The 16,092-nt window shown below is 41.5% G+C and overlaps 1 protein-coding gene across 1 annotated transcript in view; it reads left to right on the top strand.

Moving 5' to 3' along the window:
- The window catches only part of LOC126298143 (uncharacterized), a 107,428-nt gene extending 93,140 nt beyond the window's left edge, over nt 1-14,288 (top strand). The window contains exon 3 of the mRNA XM_049989459.1: nt 10,467-14,288. Coding sequence (XP_049845416.1) covers nt 10,467-10,773 — 307 coding nt within the window. The 3' untranslated portion in view covers nt 10,774-14,288. The remainder of the gene's footprint in view (nt 1-10,466) is intronic.
- Nucleotides 14,289-16,092: the final 1,804 nt, after the last annotated feature.

The raw sequence follows: 16,092 nt of genomic DNA, 5'->3' as shown, positions 1-16,092 counted from the left end.
ACCCCGTGATTGCTCGCAGGTATTCAGTTGAGTTCCTGAAGTGATCGGACGAATGAGCTCGTCCCCATAGAATCTATCATTTCGCCGTCGATGAGCATGTATTTACATATCTAAATGTGTGGTGCCTGTTCTTTTGTACATGTTCGAAATGTTTACAAGAAGAAGTTAAGATAGGAACTGAAGATATTATCGGGACCAATCTTTTGATTGTCAGTAATGCTCTCTTCATCAAACTGGTTAGTTCGTAATTACGAGAGAAAATAGTTGAATCCTGTGGTGTAATGACGAAGTTTTAACTTTGTGATAGGAATATCGGAGAGGTTTCAGTTCCTCATGCAGGTCTTGGCATCAATATTATTCGAATATTTGAACTTCCATTCTAAGTGACTTGTAACAAGACTAATACTGTTATATCCCCACATGCTGAAGTATTCAGTAATATTGCCGAACGATGGTATAACGCGTCTAAGTTTCCTGTACTGAACTGAAATTTGAATTACCGACGCGTATTCCGTCATATATTACCGTTAGCGTATATCCTGCTACAGAAATGTATGGCGACCAGCTTAGAGCGTGTTCCACTTGCAACTCAACTGACACGTCCGTGTCGAAAGCATGTACAGGAGAGTGGCGCAGCTGCCCACCGGCGAGACCGCCGAATTCCTTCCGACACCCCCCCCCCCCCCCCATTTCCCCACCAATATGTCAATATTTCCAGTGATTTATTTCACCGTGGGGCACGGGCTTTGAGTTGCAACTACAGCCTTCGGAGTCTGTGCAAATGATGACGTGCATTAGCAAGACTCAACCACGGAAACCGTCGAAACTTCAGAATAGCACCTACGAAAGTCATAGAATACAACGATCACCTATCGTAGACATTAAGGAACAGGTTTACAAAACGCAGCCAGCAGACTCACCATCAGTCGATGCCTGAAGCACCGCTCCAGATCCAGAAGTTTCTTTAGACAACGACCAAAGCCCACCATGAGGAAGCTCTACGAAGACAAATAAAAACCGAGGCTTGCGCACCAAGGTGCACAGCAGACTGCACGAGTCCTCCACGATAACGTGAAGGTGACAGGAGGCACGTTCATCCAAAAAGCGTCTGAGAACGCATCCCGCTACCTGCCGACATTCAGTGACAGATTAGTTATAAATAAAAAATTATGTTTATGCAAGTCTGAATTCTGATGAAACTCCAAAACCCCTAAAAGAAACTGACAACCAAAAAGGTCTAATTTCATTCTCTTGAAGAGTCAGCAATCCCATCGACAAAGCCCCTCCCAGCTACCTGGGCAGACAATGTGTAATCCAATACTGATGATAAAACAATGAACACGTCAAAAATGGAGACAGTTACAGCTGGGATCTCAAAAGATGGTTTTATTCAGGAAGATGCCACTTTGGTAGACACTATCACAACAAAAGAACACACGACTAATCCACTGCCGGACGACGAATGTTTTTAGCTCAGCCTTCAAGTGACTTCTATAAGTGCTCTTTCAAAAATGTTTTCACAGTGTTTCTCGAAGTGATTTTTTGTTTGTATTAGAGATAAGTTTTATGATCGATATCAAAATGTTGTGGAAGCATAGCTCTCGTGTAGTGAACATAATTTCACTCCAGGTCAATAAGCTCGCCACATCGAATATTAATAAATTAGATAGCATTATTAAGTTACTAATTTTAAAAGTCTTTCTGTATCCAGTCGATGTAAATGTTATATTTTTACAAGAAGTAGCGGACATCTGGCTGGATAGCATAGAAGGTTATAATGTGATTACTAATAGGGGAACGGGTTGCAAAATGGATACGGCTTGTCCTGCGATGGAAGGCATCAACCCGAAAGATGTTGAAAAACTACCGAACATCAGGGGAACTGCAGGCATCTTTCATAAAACCAGGCTAATTAATGTCCGTACCACATCAGGCTGAAACAAAAGGTGCCAAAGAATGGAGTTTTTTTTTTTTTTTAAGAAGGAGTGTCCCTCTGTTTGGTGAACGTCACGAACATGTCATTATTGGAGGCGACTTTAACTATATCATCAGTGCTACTGATAGTACTCCCATCTGCAGCATATAACTTGAACTGAAACATACAGTACGAGACCTACGCTAAACTGACTCACGGGTGCACAAGCACTTAGCAGCCTCTGGTTTTACCTACATCACCAGCCGTTTGGTAAGCCGTGTGGACAGAACCTATGTCTCATTTAACTTGAGGAAACACATTCTGCATACTGAATTCAGGCCACGGTTTTCAAATCGCGCTGCAAGAAACGACAAGGGGCGTGTCGATTCAGAAGCTCAGGAAAGTAAATGTTTTTCTACTTAAGAGTTCCAGCGTGTCAAGAGGCCTTTCGCACTATCTGGACGGAGCGGGAGCAAAGATTCATCTCATATCACTCGGCCATTGATTGATGCCTCAAACGTGCAAAACCAAAGTCAGAATGTGTAATCGACTACTCCCAGGACGAAATATTTTAGCTAAAAGGAACAATCGAAGTCTCCTTTCTTTGGTTGAGAGATCCATAGTTCCAAGGTGCATGAGCTATTTGGAACTACGGAAACATCCAAAAAATTCATGCAAATATCCTAACCTAGTAACGTAAACAATTTGATATACCAAGTAAGGTCACATGTTCAGACACTAGCCTTCCAAGAATTAACTTCAATGCGTAATATCAACTGTGGAAATAACAGACCGTCCCGCAATATAGTAACTGGGATAACAGCTGACGATGGCACGACACTGACCACGCATGGTGAGATCAAAGAGGAAGTCCTCTACTTTGGTGTCAAATAAAAAAAGTTGAGTAACAACAACAACAAGCTACATTTAATACCTTACAAGGGAGAATAATCGGTGCGTAAGTGAAAACTCGCGTTGCAGAGGCCAAAGAAGAAGACGTGGAAGCAACTGAAATGGAAAAAAATTAATCGCCAGAAGCAGTCTCAGTATTTTATAAAGTGAAACACTTTAATGTCAAGATCAACTGCCTCTGAACCTAATAACCTAATAACGCGGTTCCGAAATACTCTAGCGAAGCGCTCATAGTGCTCATTCAGTAACACTTCAGAGGTAAGAAAACAGGAGATCTGAGACACATCACACAGCTAAAGAGTGATTTCGGCTCTTGTGCAAATGGCTTAAAACTACAATCAGCGCTACAGAGTCGTACCAGTTGAGTGTTGGCAAAGGCATAAAATTAACCAGCTCTTGTGTGACTGCCGAGACCTAATTTCGTCAGAAAATGTGTGTAAATTAAAATGTGACATCGTGTAGGTGGATTTGGACAAAGCTTTTGACAGGGTCAACCAACAATTTCTAATCAGCACCGTGCATGCACTGGGCTTCCCGCGAAGTTTTGATACCATCATCCTACACGTACTAACGAATAAATTCGTTAAAAGTAATCATTAACGGACACACTAACCGAACAACAGAGATATCTAGGTCCGTCAGACAGCGTTGTCCGATGTGTGTGACCCTTCTTGCCGTCACTATCGAACCTCTGCTTCCCAGCCTGTCGCTACGTTTAGAGGGTCTGCAGATACATGAAGAGAGAGTAGTGTGCAAAGCAGACTAGGATGATCTCGGTTTCCTTGTAATGAATAGGATTGAAATAGAGAACGCATTACAGATAGTAAGAAACTATGAAGAAACATATTTCGCGAAAATTAGCTGGACGAAATCTCGATTTTTCCAAATCGGCTGTGGCATAGACCAGAATACTCACGGACAGCTATATGACATCTCTATTATGAAATGTCTTGGAATTAACTTCCAAAGCAATATAACACACGCTGTTGCGGCAAAGTAAAGAAAATTCCTAATTAACATAGTCGCTATGTGCAGACACACTGTGGGTCGGCGGATAAGAATAATTGTTAAATGTTCCTATTATTTATTTAATGCTGTGGTTTGCCGTTCTCAACACTGGCTCTCTAACTACAATATTGGCAACCAGAAAGTAATTAGCAAAAAGTGAAGCCTGTAATTAGAATTCCTATTGCTCACTTCATCTGAGAAATACATTTATAGCTACAGTTTATAGCTCTGAAGAATTAGGAGATCATCTGGGATTCATAATCAAAAATTATTCTCTCTAGAATGTTCGCTATATTCAGAAAGTCACAGACCAAAAAGAATCCACACAATCCAACTACCAGAGCAGTTCAGAGTCCAATGCGCTGATGCAACTATAACTGTTCAAATTAGATGTTTAAGTGAATGCTCGCCATAATTTGATGATAATGTTCATCAAACGACACGTAAATAATGGTGGAATGTCTGTCATGCAGCGGCAAGCGAAAATGCGACATACACAAACTGAAGATAGATCATTAAAGTCATCCCAGAATTAACACTTCACTCGAAAACGATTTCATGGTTACGCGTATCCCGAGTAACTTATTACGGCATCCGAGGCTGTTTGTAGCAATGATACCGACGCTATGCGACCCGACTCCTGGCACAGGTGGTGCGCTAATCAGCATCTGGATATAAATGGGGCCTTCTTTTTCTCCCGCAGCGTTCTTACATATAAAGCCGCGGTGCGGATAGCTAAGGGTACGCCTAATCAAATCTGCTCTCCCGACTAGACGCTGGGCTGGTAATGCACCACTTTATGTTATCGAATAAATCATTGCTTCCTTTGCTGATGGCTGACGAAGCTTTCAATTTAATTGTGCAATCAGCACACAAGTCAGTGATCATAATAAAAGTCTGATGTGGCTAAGTCAAATATTTTGGGCGAGAGAATTAATTTAATTATATTACACGCAGTAGACGAGTTCTGAACTTGCTCTTTGGAGATACGCTACAGCTATAGTTTTATAGTTATTCAGTTGAAACTCCTCACATTTTTATGATTATAGCGGATCTCCCTTCTACTTAAATTTAAACATCCTAACTTTATTTATTTGCCTACTTAATCCATCTTGCTTCTTTTATTTTTAAGACGAAAACCATAAAATCATGAATTTCAATAGAAATTTTAATTTGTGAGATCCAGAATACTGTTTCTATTAAATTATTATGCAAAAGGAATCTAAATATAAATGTTTAAGTTTCTAGCTCTTTTCTGTTGTGCCAATGATTTTTACAGAAAAAAATCCAAATTTCCAAAATGGTTCAAGTTATTGAACTGATACTCAACACATATTGATTTAGTATTACTCCTGACATGTTACAACCGTTTCAGGCTATTTACTTGATTTTTAAAGTATTGCGCAACATTTATGCTGTCAGAGGTAGTTAGAGCGGAGTGGCTGGCACACAATGGAGAGACTGATGTGAATTTTATAAGACGTGAGTATGTTGCTTCCCTACAACACAGTATGAGAAAAGAAAGTGAAATGCAAAACTAACTATAGTAAACGTCCGCCTTTCTTCGTAAATTAATTAACTGATGTCGAAACTAATTATGTCAGCGCTTGGTCTTCTTGTAGGGTATGGTCACACATTTAAAGTTCAGTTCCACTCTCTGACGCTTCCTAACCTCACATAAGCTGGTTAAGAATCACAAGAGGTTTACGTCTGCAGAGCATTATAATAATGCAAGCAATCTAATAATAGCGTTACCGCACAAATGCCTAATGAAAAAGCACCGGCCGATATCAGTTACCTACTAATGTGCAGCATATCCCGAATTGTTCTTACTAGAATATTGTCATCTAGATACGAAGAAGACATGACAAAAGTAAAGGATCTATACAATTAGTAGACAAAAATAAGAAGGGAAATAACTTAGACATATCATAATTGAAAATCGTATCGTTAACAACGAAAGCAACACGATGCTTCCCGTTAACAGGAAAATTGCTACTAACTCCATACTCTACAACATTCATCCAGCTGATTCAACGTTGTACACAACATGCAATGTAGTAGATACCGAAGAACACAGGTTTGCCTGCGACAGTCAGTGACATGGGAATGCATGTCATGAAAAGGTTAGCATTCAGCAGCAGAACCTCGCCCAACTATATTTCACTCGCAGACTTCCTAATCCGTCATGAGATCTTATTCTCTAAGGCAGAAAAAAACGCTGTTAACTGGTTACATAGACTAACTGCACACTACCTCTTCACTACAGAGGAGAAGAGCAACTGAGCGCTATACCCTGATGCTAACCAGAAAGTGCAAAGAAAAGTACGACAGCCTCTTAGGAAAAATCTGTTATGCAGCTTGGTGGTGAGTTGAAACTGATTCTCGGTTTGAACAAAACGTGTGTCTAAGTTTTGTGGAGATCCACAGCAGCCGCAAGAAGTCTCACTCTCCCTATTCTCCCCAGTTATATATGAGAGCAGAAGAGTCTGTTTGAAACTTTTTTTTAATGACAATCCGTAGGTTGACCTCTTTACATACTTTAAATTATATTGAATACTTATCGCACTAAAATGCATTACATTCTAATGAGGTCTATAACTACTGAAATGAGAGCGCTAATTAGATTTATTAATTTAAAGAACAAATAAATCCAATCTTCACATATTATGACAGCACGAGGCTATTAAAGTATATTACAAGTACAACATACTTCTATGAATAATTAAGTGACAAAGTTGAAGTGGGTACCTATCAAATGATTGTAGTATCTTTTCCTGTATAGTGAGTGGACTCATGATCCTAACAGATTGCAAATTCGCTAACTTGGGGAACACCGATCGAGTAACAGGACTTATGTATAGAATCACACATGTAAATTAGATCCGCTGTGGATACAGTGCGGGGACGCGTGGTGCAGGCGGCGTAGAAAATAATTAATTGAGTCCCAATTTTTTCTGACCTCCCACATATCTTACCAAACGACGTGCTCCTTTCGTGTGGAGTCCGCTGTCAGCGATGGGCTGCACTGCACGCTGCAATAGCAACTGCTGACCCCCTCAACGGCTGAGGCCGTATACGATGTTCCGTTGTCACGACATCAAAAACGAGCTACGAGCGACCAGTGATCCAGGCAGCACTTATAAAACTCTTTCCGGACTACCTATAAAGTGAAAAATCTTAACTCGGCCTGATTTCCTGTCTCTATCCCAAGTCTCCTGTCTCCGAAATAGAGTCCACGAGAAAATGCTGTTCCCTACACTAAGTCTGAGAATTAACACGGCCCACCAAGCCACATGGCTGCCAACAGCGGCCGGTCGACGATCTTAGCGCCTATCACCCGTACGACAACTGGCTCGCAAACATTCATGCAGAAAAATACTACTCCAATGGAGAGGCTTGCCATCCAAAGACTGGCGGCGCCTTCTTGCGTCAGCGATCATCGGCGACAGTCTGCCAATCAGCTTTCGGTTTTAAAGCGCGTGCAAGAAGACCGCAACATGGAAAGAGTAGGTACCGGCTTGGCGGACACCCAACTGTTCCAGAGTCGCGATTCTAAGAACGCATCGATACAATGCCCAACCGCTCTAACACAAGCCCTACGGCGTCACGCTGTTCGCTCGGGGCGCCAGCCTCCGCTTATAAATCTACTACTGAGGCACGTTGTTGGCGTGGTTAGTCGTCTACGCAAGCCTGGTTGCCTTTCATCCTACAGAGGAAAATTCAGTGGAGCCCGGTTGCCGAGAACGCCTTTGAAAGAAATCGCACCCGACCACCGCCGTATTCACCTGGGAACGACCTTTCTGGTACTCGGCAGAGGAGCCGCATACTACTCCCTTGTGCCGCGCGCCTCTCCCACACAGATTGTCTATCTGCAGATCTTGAAAAATATAGCAAATGAAGTAAGAGTCACTTCGATTCAAGCTAAGAGTAATTAAACCCCTTGATACAAGATCAGCTCCCTATCGACATCCCCCTGAGAGGGCAATTAAAGTAAATAAATGAGGGACGACCACCCAAAAGTGTTTGGCATCTCTCAAATTTTCAGTAAAATTAGAAGAAAGTAAATTTCTTCTGGTGACAGAAATGATCGTTTCTGTTGGAAGAAGCGATTTCTTCATAGGGCAAATTTAGTTTCAGTTGAGTGATTTTTAGACTGGCACAGGGGAAAATTTTCGAAATGGAATTTTAAGTGTTCTGTTTTTGGTTATGAAATACCTTATTTTACCAATTAGAAAACATTTTGTTCACGTTTTTCACTAATTTAAAATCTCTATAGTGTTTTATATCCTTCACAATTGCGCAGAAGGAATTTAAAGTTTCATGTGGAAGAAGGTTTCATTTATTACTTCTTAACCTATGCACAACAAGATTATAGGTTCTCCACGACGCCTTGAAGCTTATAAGACTCACCTACCGACAATAGATCAGAGACTTGTTCAGCTACTACAAAGCAGAGGAGCCACATCAAAGGTTTTTACTAATTTTCGACAATCCTGGAGATACGTTTCTTCTTCAAGTCAGCAGTACATTTCAATCTATTTATGATGAAGGGGAATCGTTGGAGAGTGGAAGGAGGCCAGATATTATTTAAAAAAGCGGTAAATAGCACATAGTCCCAATACAAATTCTCGTGTTCGAAGCCGCTTGACCCCTAACTATTTATAGCGTCTTTGGTCAAAATGGAGAACTCTTCAATGTTCAATGTAATGGTAGCACAGCTTCAGTGTATTCCACTTTCTGACACACGGGTAATAACAATTACATTCAATAGCACATCTGCGAAACATTTCTTAGCGAACTGTTTGCCTTTCAACGCTGTGTGAGCCAGTGATCTCAGAGACCCATCTCCTGTCTCCCGGATGCGGTTGCTGCGGCTGCGCTTCACTTTCTCGCACTTTGTTGAAAGCGTCATTTACCGCTCATCGCTTTTTGGAGAGTATAAAATGCTTTACTTTTGCTCAGTTTGTACTACAAAAAATGTCTACGATCTGCATTTCACGCTTGATAGGAACAGGGGAACATGAAGCGTGTTTGTATGGTGAGTACTGTATTACACTAATATGCAAGACATGAATATAGCTAAAAATTAATTTTGTAGTTTGAAATCCAATATGACTACCTTAACAGATTGTTTGACGTTATTCTTATTGCTTTATACTTCTTTTTTTATTTCATTTAGAAGTGATTCTTCATGCAGCTTTTCGCCAGAAGTTCATATCGTTATGTGAAGCCATAGCCAATAACTGTTGTACAATGAGTTTTGATGTCGTGGTTTACTTTCTTACTGTAAATCTATGCTGTAAACTAACCCCTTGCAGTTCATTCTGTAGTGCAAGGCAGGCGCACACGTTGATAGAAAGTGATATTTAAGGTATTCAGTTAGAGTTAAACCAAAAACGAAGCCCATTTTTGAAACTACTCAGAGTGGAAGAATGTTGGTAACGTCGGTGTCAAAAAACTGGGATGTCTAATTGCTGTTTCACAGATTTAGTGTAGAGATATTATACTCATTCCATAAGTAATCTCCTGACAGGTGGGTATTATGTAACAAATAAAACTCAAATTCGAATGTTTGACGGTCGAGTCGAATTTCTTCAGAGAGATTTATATAGTGAAGAAGCTTGGTGTTAAAATCCCGGCCATTTATAACGATTAACACTGTGTTAAGCTTGTGAGAAGACTTAATGCTCCAGAGCTTGGAAAGTGGGAGATTGATGCTCGGCGCTGTGCTGGTCTTGTGAGCATTCACTTCGCAAAGGGTCCTTAGTAACTAGATTAGTTTCCAAGTAATGAGATCGGTGATATTATTAACCTATTCATGTTGAATTTATTTCGTTGAGTTACTTTAATTAAATTTCAGATGGATTCATGCACTAGTCTGTCTGTTGAGCCATGTGGCTTCCGTTCTTACTTTCTAGCTAATTCATAATGTTATATTTATTAAGTTTCTACTCCAATTAATACGTCAGCAAAGCGTGTGTTGCTTTATAAGGTGTTTTCGTAAAGATAATCTGTGGTGGAACTCGTAAGATCGGTGGTTTACTACCATCACGTCTGTAGCCTGTAAGAAGTGGATATCTCTGTGTTTGGTGGTTTGTGATTTAATCAATATTGAGATGCACTTGCCATGTTTGGTATTACGGAACATTCCTTTGGGATCAGTATTCATTATCAGTATTATCACTTGGATCGTCCGCCATGTGTAGATGATAAGAACGAGTCTCTTTACCACACAATGATGGCGAGTAAAATATCTAATGAGGAAGTATACGCAATGGGGAGATTACTATAAGATGTGTAGATAACATGAAACTGCTGTCTAGAACAAGATCTGGTATTCTGGGTGACCTCTCGCCACTGCGAGTGTAGTTTTAAGTATGGCACATCTCACAGGCGGTAATTCAACTAACATGCGCACAACAAAGTGAGATGTGTCCCCATTTTGGGGGTTTAGTCTTCGTTATGCAGGGGAATACCTGGACGGGAACCGACATCATGATTCCCCTTGAGCAAGCTGTAACTACTACCACGTGGTGTTGAATAAGACGGGTCTTTGTTAACCTGTTGGAACCCGAAAGTAGTCTCCTAATCACATAATAATTTTCGCAATGTTTCTCCTTTCCTGCAGTGCAGTGTCTCTCGTCTTCACCTTCGACGCCGACAACCCGCAACGCATCTATACTGAGGGGATTACTGTCAGCACAACTCGTACCGTCAGGATGGTTTCCGCCTTGTCCGGCCTAGCACCCAGAGGGCCTCCCGGTAACCAGCTAGAAGGTGCAGAAGAGAACAACGGGGGTCGCTCCAGGCATGCATCTCTTCCTGCAGCCGTCGCAACTTCGCCAGCCAATAGGAAAATTGTAACCTTCTTCCACGCAGGTATTTCACCTCGCGTGGAGCCAGCTAGAACCAGATCTATCTTCACTAGCCAGTGAGAGATGTACCATGATCTTTTTTACGCCACTTCTTATCTGACGCCACCTTCCCCACCCAGGCGGTTGCGCTCCCGCGACTTATTCTCCTAGGCTTCGCCATGAACAAGTCGTCCTGCTCGTGATACAGAACTCGGAATACGTATATTGTTTTGGAGATAGGCTTTTCATTGGCAAAGAGAACGTAATCTACGCTCTCAAGAATGTATTTTTGTTCCATTGAAAAACAGTTACTTGCGACGAACGTTTTCTTAAAATTACTAAGAAGGACTGCTGGAGAATATTTATTTTCTTTTGGGTACTGCATCAGAAGCAGCAGACAGTTTGTGTTCGAAGTTTACTTATTCAAATAAACAATGTTTAATTACACCTATTTGTGATCTTGTGGAAGTATTCCGAGGCCGGAATACTTCATGCAATCTATCTATTCTCGTGGTACCAGTTGCTTAATCGTGTGTTGTGATTCCTCTTCCAGTGTTTACTACATTTCCTTCCATAATGTCATTGAAAGCATGATTTCGTGTGACGAAGTGCATAAATATCAACATGTAATTGTGAAATTAGATAATCATATAATCCCTAGAATTCCGTATATCGGACAGCATCTTAAGATTCGATGCCCATGAAACCATGCACACATTTGTTGAATTAAAATTAGTAGCACCGTAGGGCCAATTGAATTTTACTCTGTATCATTCAGTGTCGAACATGTAGATCAGAAATCCTAATAAATTCTAGGAAACCAGTGTTGAGGCGTAGCGCCTTACATCCTGCCTGTTGAGATCGTAACAGCAGTATTAGAAGTGGAGAATGAGTCAGGCGCAGGGCATGTGGTGTAAGGTGCCTGAGTGTTTGTAACTTCTATGCGATCTTGTACAGATCACTACCTGACAGACACTGAGCTGCAGTCAGAACACTGTCATTCTATTTGCAGTTCTGCTTTTTTTTTTTAATTTTCAAGAACGTTTATTAATTATTAATTCCTATCATAACTGTGCTTAGTTAAGAAAGTGAAAGAAGGTTTAAACGTGAAACAATGTTTTATGCAGAGTTTACCTATATAATGTTCGAGAATGACGTGTTTGTTGGTCATTCGCGTCAGGAAATTTGTTATTAATTATTTCCGCAGTTTATGGTACTGGGAAAGTGAGATTATGATTTTGGTAATGTAGATTTGTTAAGAGGGAGTTAATTTTATGTGTGTTGGGTTTCAAAATTACATATGTTAATTCACTGTTCTGATTCAGTGACAAATCTTGGTTGGTTCTGTATATTTGGGCGGGACTGGGCGGGTCTGATTCTGCTCTCCGGTTGTTTGTGATGTTTCTCTGCCAATCAGAAATTAGTACATTCCCGCGTATTTTGGGAAGTAAGAACTTCTTTTGTGGAGAGAGAAGAGTGGATTTGGGGCTTGGATATCATAGTGATCAAACATATTGATAGGTGCTCCCATGAAAATTATTAATACAGAGATATTTCGGTACCAAAACGTTCAATAAGTGCTGTTAAGTGTGGAAGAGAGTTCGATTTTACGGCCAGTGTGGGATTCTAAACTTTTTGTGACATTTCGAATAACTTAATTCCGCGTGTCGTGTTGCTTACTCGCAAACGTGAACATTTTGTTACTTGAGACTGATTAGAGTAACATTTCAGCGAGCTGTTCTAAAAGAAACAATCCATTTGCAACCTTTCGCTGAATGGTAATTAATAATTACCGTCAACTAGCTACGGTTGCAAGCTTACTACTTTCTTTTGCAATCTGGACTTTAATAGAAATGGCAAGGCACTGTTATTAAGACCACAGGGATAAGTTAAGATCTAAATGACAATTGATCTATTCATTCTTAACATCACAAGACAAAAAAGTGACTAAAGAACCATCACACAAAGATTTTCATTTGAAAAACTTTCACTAACATCGGGTCTATGGTGGACAAAGTGATTAGCTGGCGATAGACACAAGACACTAACCAGAACACTAATCGCACTATTTGACTTCATACACGTGAATCCGGGTTATGACACAAAAACTACAGCACCATGAAGCATCTATACTCTACCATTCGAAAAAAAGAAAAATATGGTTGGAAAACACAGGGTGCTGAGAAACATACATTGGAGCCCTAGGCCCTGGCAGTGAATACTTTACCCTCGTGCTGGTCAGGGCGGCACACCACGATGCGTTCGGCGACTGAGGTCATGGGTGGCTGCAATCGGTTATTAATGGTGCGTGCCCAAAAGATGCAAGTATGTGGTCTCGTGTTAGGTTAATTTGGAACGCAGTTACTTTCCTATGAGCCTCTGAAACCCTGGTGGATCCCAGTGTGCATGTGGACCAGTTTGCTCGTCTTCCAAACCAATCTGAGTCTGTGGCACGACTATGCGTGACGGAATGTGCCAAACGTTTGGACGGCTCAGCCAAGACAAATAAGTATACCCATGCGTCACTCGTTGTGAGCATGATGCTAGAAACAGTACCTCTGATGGTTCAGAATGTGAGTGGCACAGGCTCTTACTGGCACACTAGCAAAGGACACGAGTATCATCGTTTAGGTAGAGACCTGCAGTTTTTACTACTGAAGTGCTGGTACCATAGTGATCTTCTCTTTCTGTCCGCATTCCTCCTCAGCTCGATAGCAAAAGTCCATTTACATCTTAGACTACCCCACTTTATCACAAGCCAATCACGAGATGAGGTGTGGCATTCGAAGTTCGGAGAGCGCCCGTTGCTCTACATACAAGGATTTGACCCATCAGAGACCTTAAAGTTGAATGAGGAAATAGGAAAAGTGATTCAGCTTCGCGGGCTCTTTCCCACGCGTTTACGACAGTATTATGCTAACAACATGGCAAGGATGTAACCACAGCCATCCATAAAAAGCATGTTATCTCCTCTGGTGCGTCAATTTCGAAGTTTCCAAAGAACGGCCATAAACTCTATAAAAGCCTCATGCTTTCAAAATTATGTTTTCTAACAGAGTCTGGACGTCTCGGCGCCAGTGACCTGTCCCACGGAAATTCGCAGAGTGCTCACTGTTGTCTTGTCAGCTTCCTGTCCCACAAGGGACGATCCTCTGCTTTATTGCCAGACTACAATACGCTGCCCATTGTAGCGGCGAATTCTCGGAGCTACTCTGTCTACCTGAAAGAGAATGCTTCCCGACCGGTGCCAACCAACGTGCCTGCACAATGAGATTACTGCAGTCGTTTAAATCGACACCCTATTCCTATGAATGCAGGTAAAGCTTACCGTTATTTCTTCCCGAAAGCACGCAAGCAATAGTATTAACTACTGCCCACCTTTTGATCATGATGTATGAAGTCAAATCGTAATGAATATCATCTTCCCTAAGAACAAGAAACAGCAAAACTGCGAATTAAAAGTAAGAGTGCCCAGCAATCTCTCACAGTTGTGAATTATGTGTGCATGTGGACTTTCCGTAATTTGTACAGCTTAGAGTAAGGCTTGGTAGCAACTGGTGTATGCAAAGGTTTCCATAATAAAGTGAAATTTTACTTACTTAAATACTTTCATTAAATTATTAATTATCTTCCACCAAAAAAACAACCTTTTGTGTGACTTGTGGTTATGATGTGTACGGCTGTTTTTCTATAGGTTTTTCCAGGTGAGAACTGCATTTCAGTAACATCAAGGAGGCGTGGTTGTGAGGAGAGACTCACCACAAGGTACGCAGCAGTAATTCACCACACTGCTGCATTTCGACTCGTCCACAGTATCCTATGTAAAGCCGTTATACGTCAGCAGCTAAATATTCCTAGCTAGATTCACACACACATTAGAAGAAGAGGTGGAAACTTTCGATACATAGTAATGAAGGGCTTCCTGTTTAAAGTATATTAACTATTTAGTGCATAGAACTGCTCTTTAGAGCCTCGCGGAGTGTCCGCGCGGCTTCAGACGCTCGGGCATGGGTGGTGTGTTGGTCTTAGCACAAGTTAGTTTAAGTAGTGTGTAAGTGTAGGGACCGATGACTTCAGTACTTTGGTTCCTTAGGAATTTACACGCGTTTTTTTGCTCTTTGCATCACACCTGGCCTTGTTCCATGTTTGAAGAGACTCCTGAAGTAGTTCAATCCCTGAGTTGAGTGATAGCTTTCGTAACAGCTGCAGCTCATCATAGGACTGTGAGATAGTTTCTCAAAAGAAGCGACTTGTTTTAAATATCGTCAGCGCTCTTTAGCTTGAACTGTCGACTACCGCCGCCGTCCTGTGTATTGGCCCGCATTGTGGCTGACTCCCTCACCAGTAGTGTGAGGTCGTTCCACGGTGTAGCTGGCACCGAAAGACTTTCCGGCGGGCGAGTAGGTGGGCCTACCTGCTTCGTCTGACGAACAGGTTTTTGGCTTTATCTATTGCTGACATAGTCTCTCTAGTTACATGTACCTAGATGAAGCTAAAAACTATCAGTCCTGATTGCGAGATGAAGGCAGTGCTCACAGTCTGTAGGATCGTCGACAGAACCGAATGTGATACTTTGGTAGAGAGCTCTATGCCGAGTCTGAATCAGAGGCTCAGATGGTCTGCGGCCATGTAGACTGTAGAGTACAAAATTTACACCACAGCATGGTGGATTCCCGGGTTCCACAAAATAGGTCAGTGATCCACTACATATTGGAAGTGGCTACACAGGTAGCGGGGGTCAATATGCAGGGGACTAGGTGGTGTGTATGTTAGCGGGTCTAGAGAAAATGCAGGAATCAGGACTGCAGTTGAGAGATATATACCAAATAAATTGGTAAGAGATGGTATCATCCCACATGTACATAGAACAGGACTGAACAGAGTTGCAGAAGCAACGAAAAGTATCAAACGTAAAACAACGCAAAATCCCCAACAATGTCAAAGTTTTACAGAAGCTCGAGTCTTGAACGAATTTCAATGCTAGATGCTTTTAGTAGTTTCCACAGGGAAACTCGGTCTCCAAATCTGCCAGAAAACCCAGAGAAATTCTGATTTTTTCTAAATCACCCCAGTGGCAAGACGCAATCAATAGCTCCACTACGCGACAACAACAATGATGTTATTAACGACAGTGTCACTAAAGCAGAGTAGTTAAACTAGGTTTTCCAAAAGTCCTTCACGAAAGAAGAAGTAAATATTTCAGATTTCGACCAAGAAGAACTGAAAACGCCAATAACGTAGAAGTAGATACCCTCAGTGTATTAAAACAGCTTAAAACACTCAATGAAAGGATGAAGTTCGGTCCACATTGTATACCAGTCATGTTCCTTTCATGGTATGCTGGTACAGTAGCTCCATACTCAACAATTACGCACAGCCACTCGCTCGGAGATAGACCCG

This window comes from Schistocerca gregaria, chromosome X (genome assembly GCF_023897955.1).
Source record: "Schistocerca gregaria isolate iqSchGreg1 chromosome X, iqSchGreg1.2, whole genome shotgun sequence".
Classification (NCBI taxonomy): domain Eukaryota; kingdom Metazoa; phylum Arthropoda; class Insecta; order Orthoptera; family Acrididae; genus Schistocerca; species Schistocerca gregaria.
The sequence above is the reverse complement of the archived record's forward strand: the minus strand, read 5'-3'. Positions and strand labels throughout refer to the sequence as shown.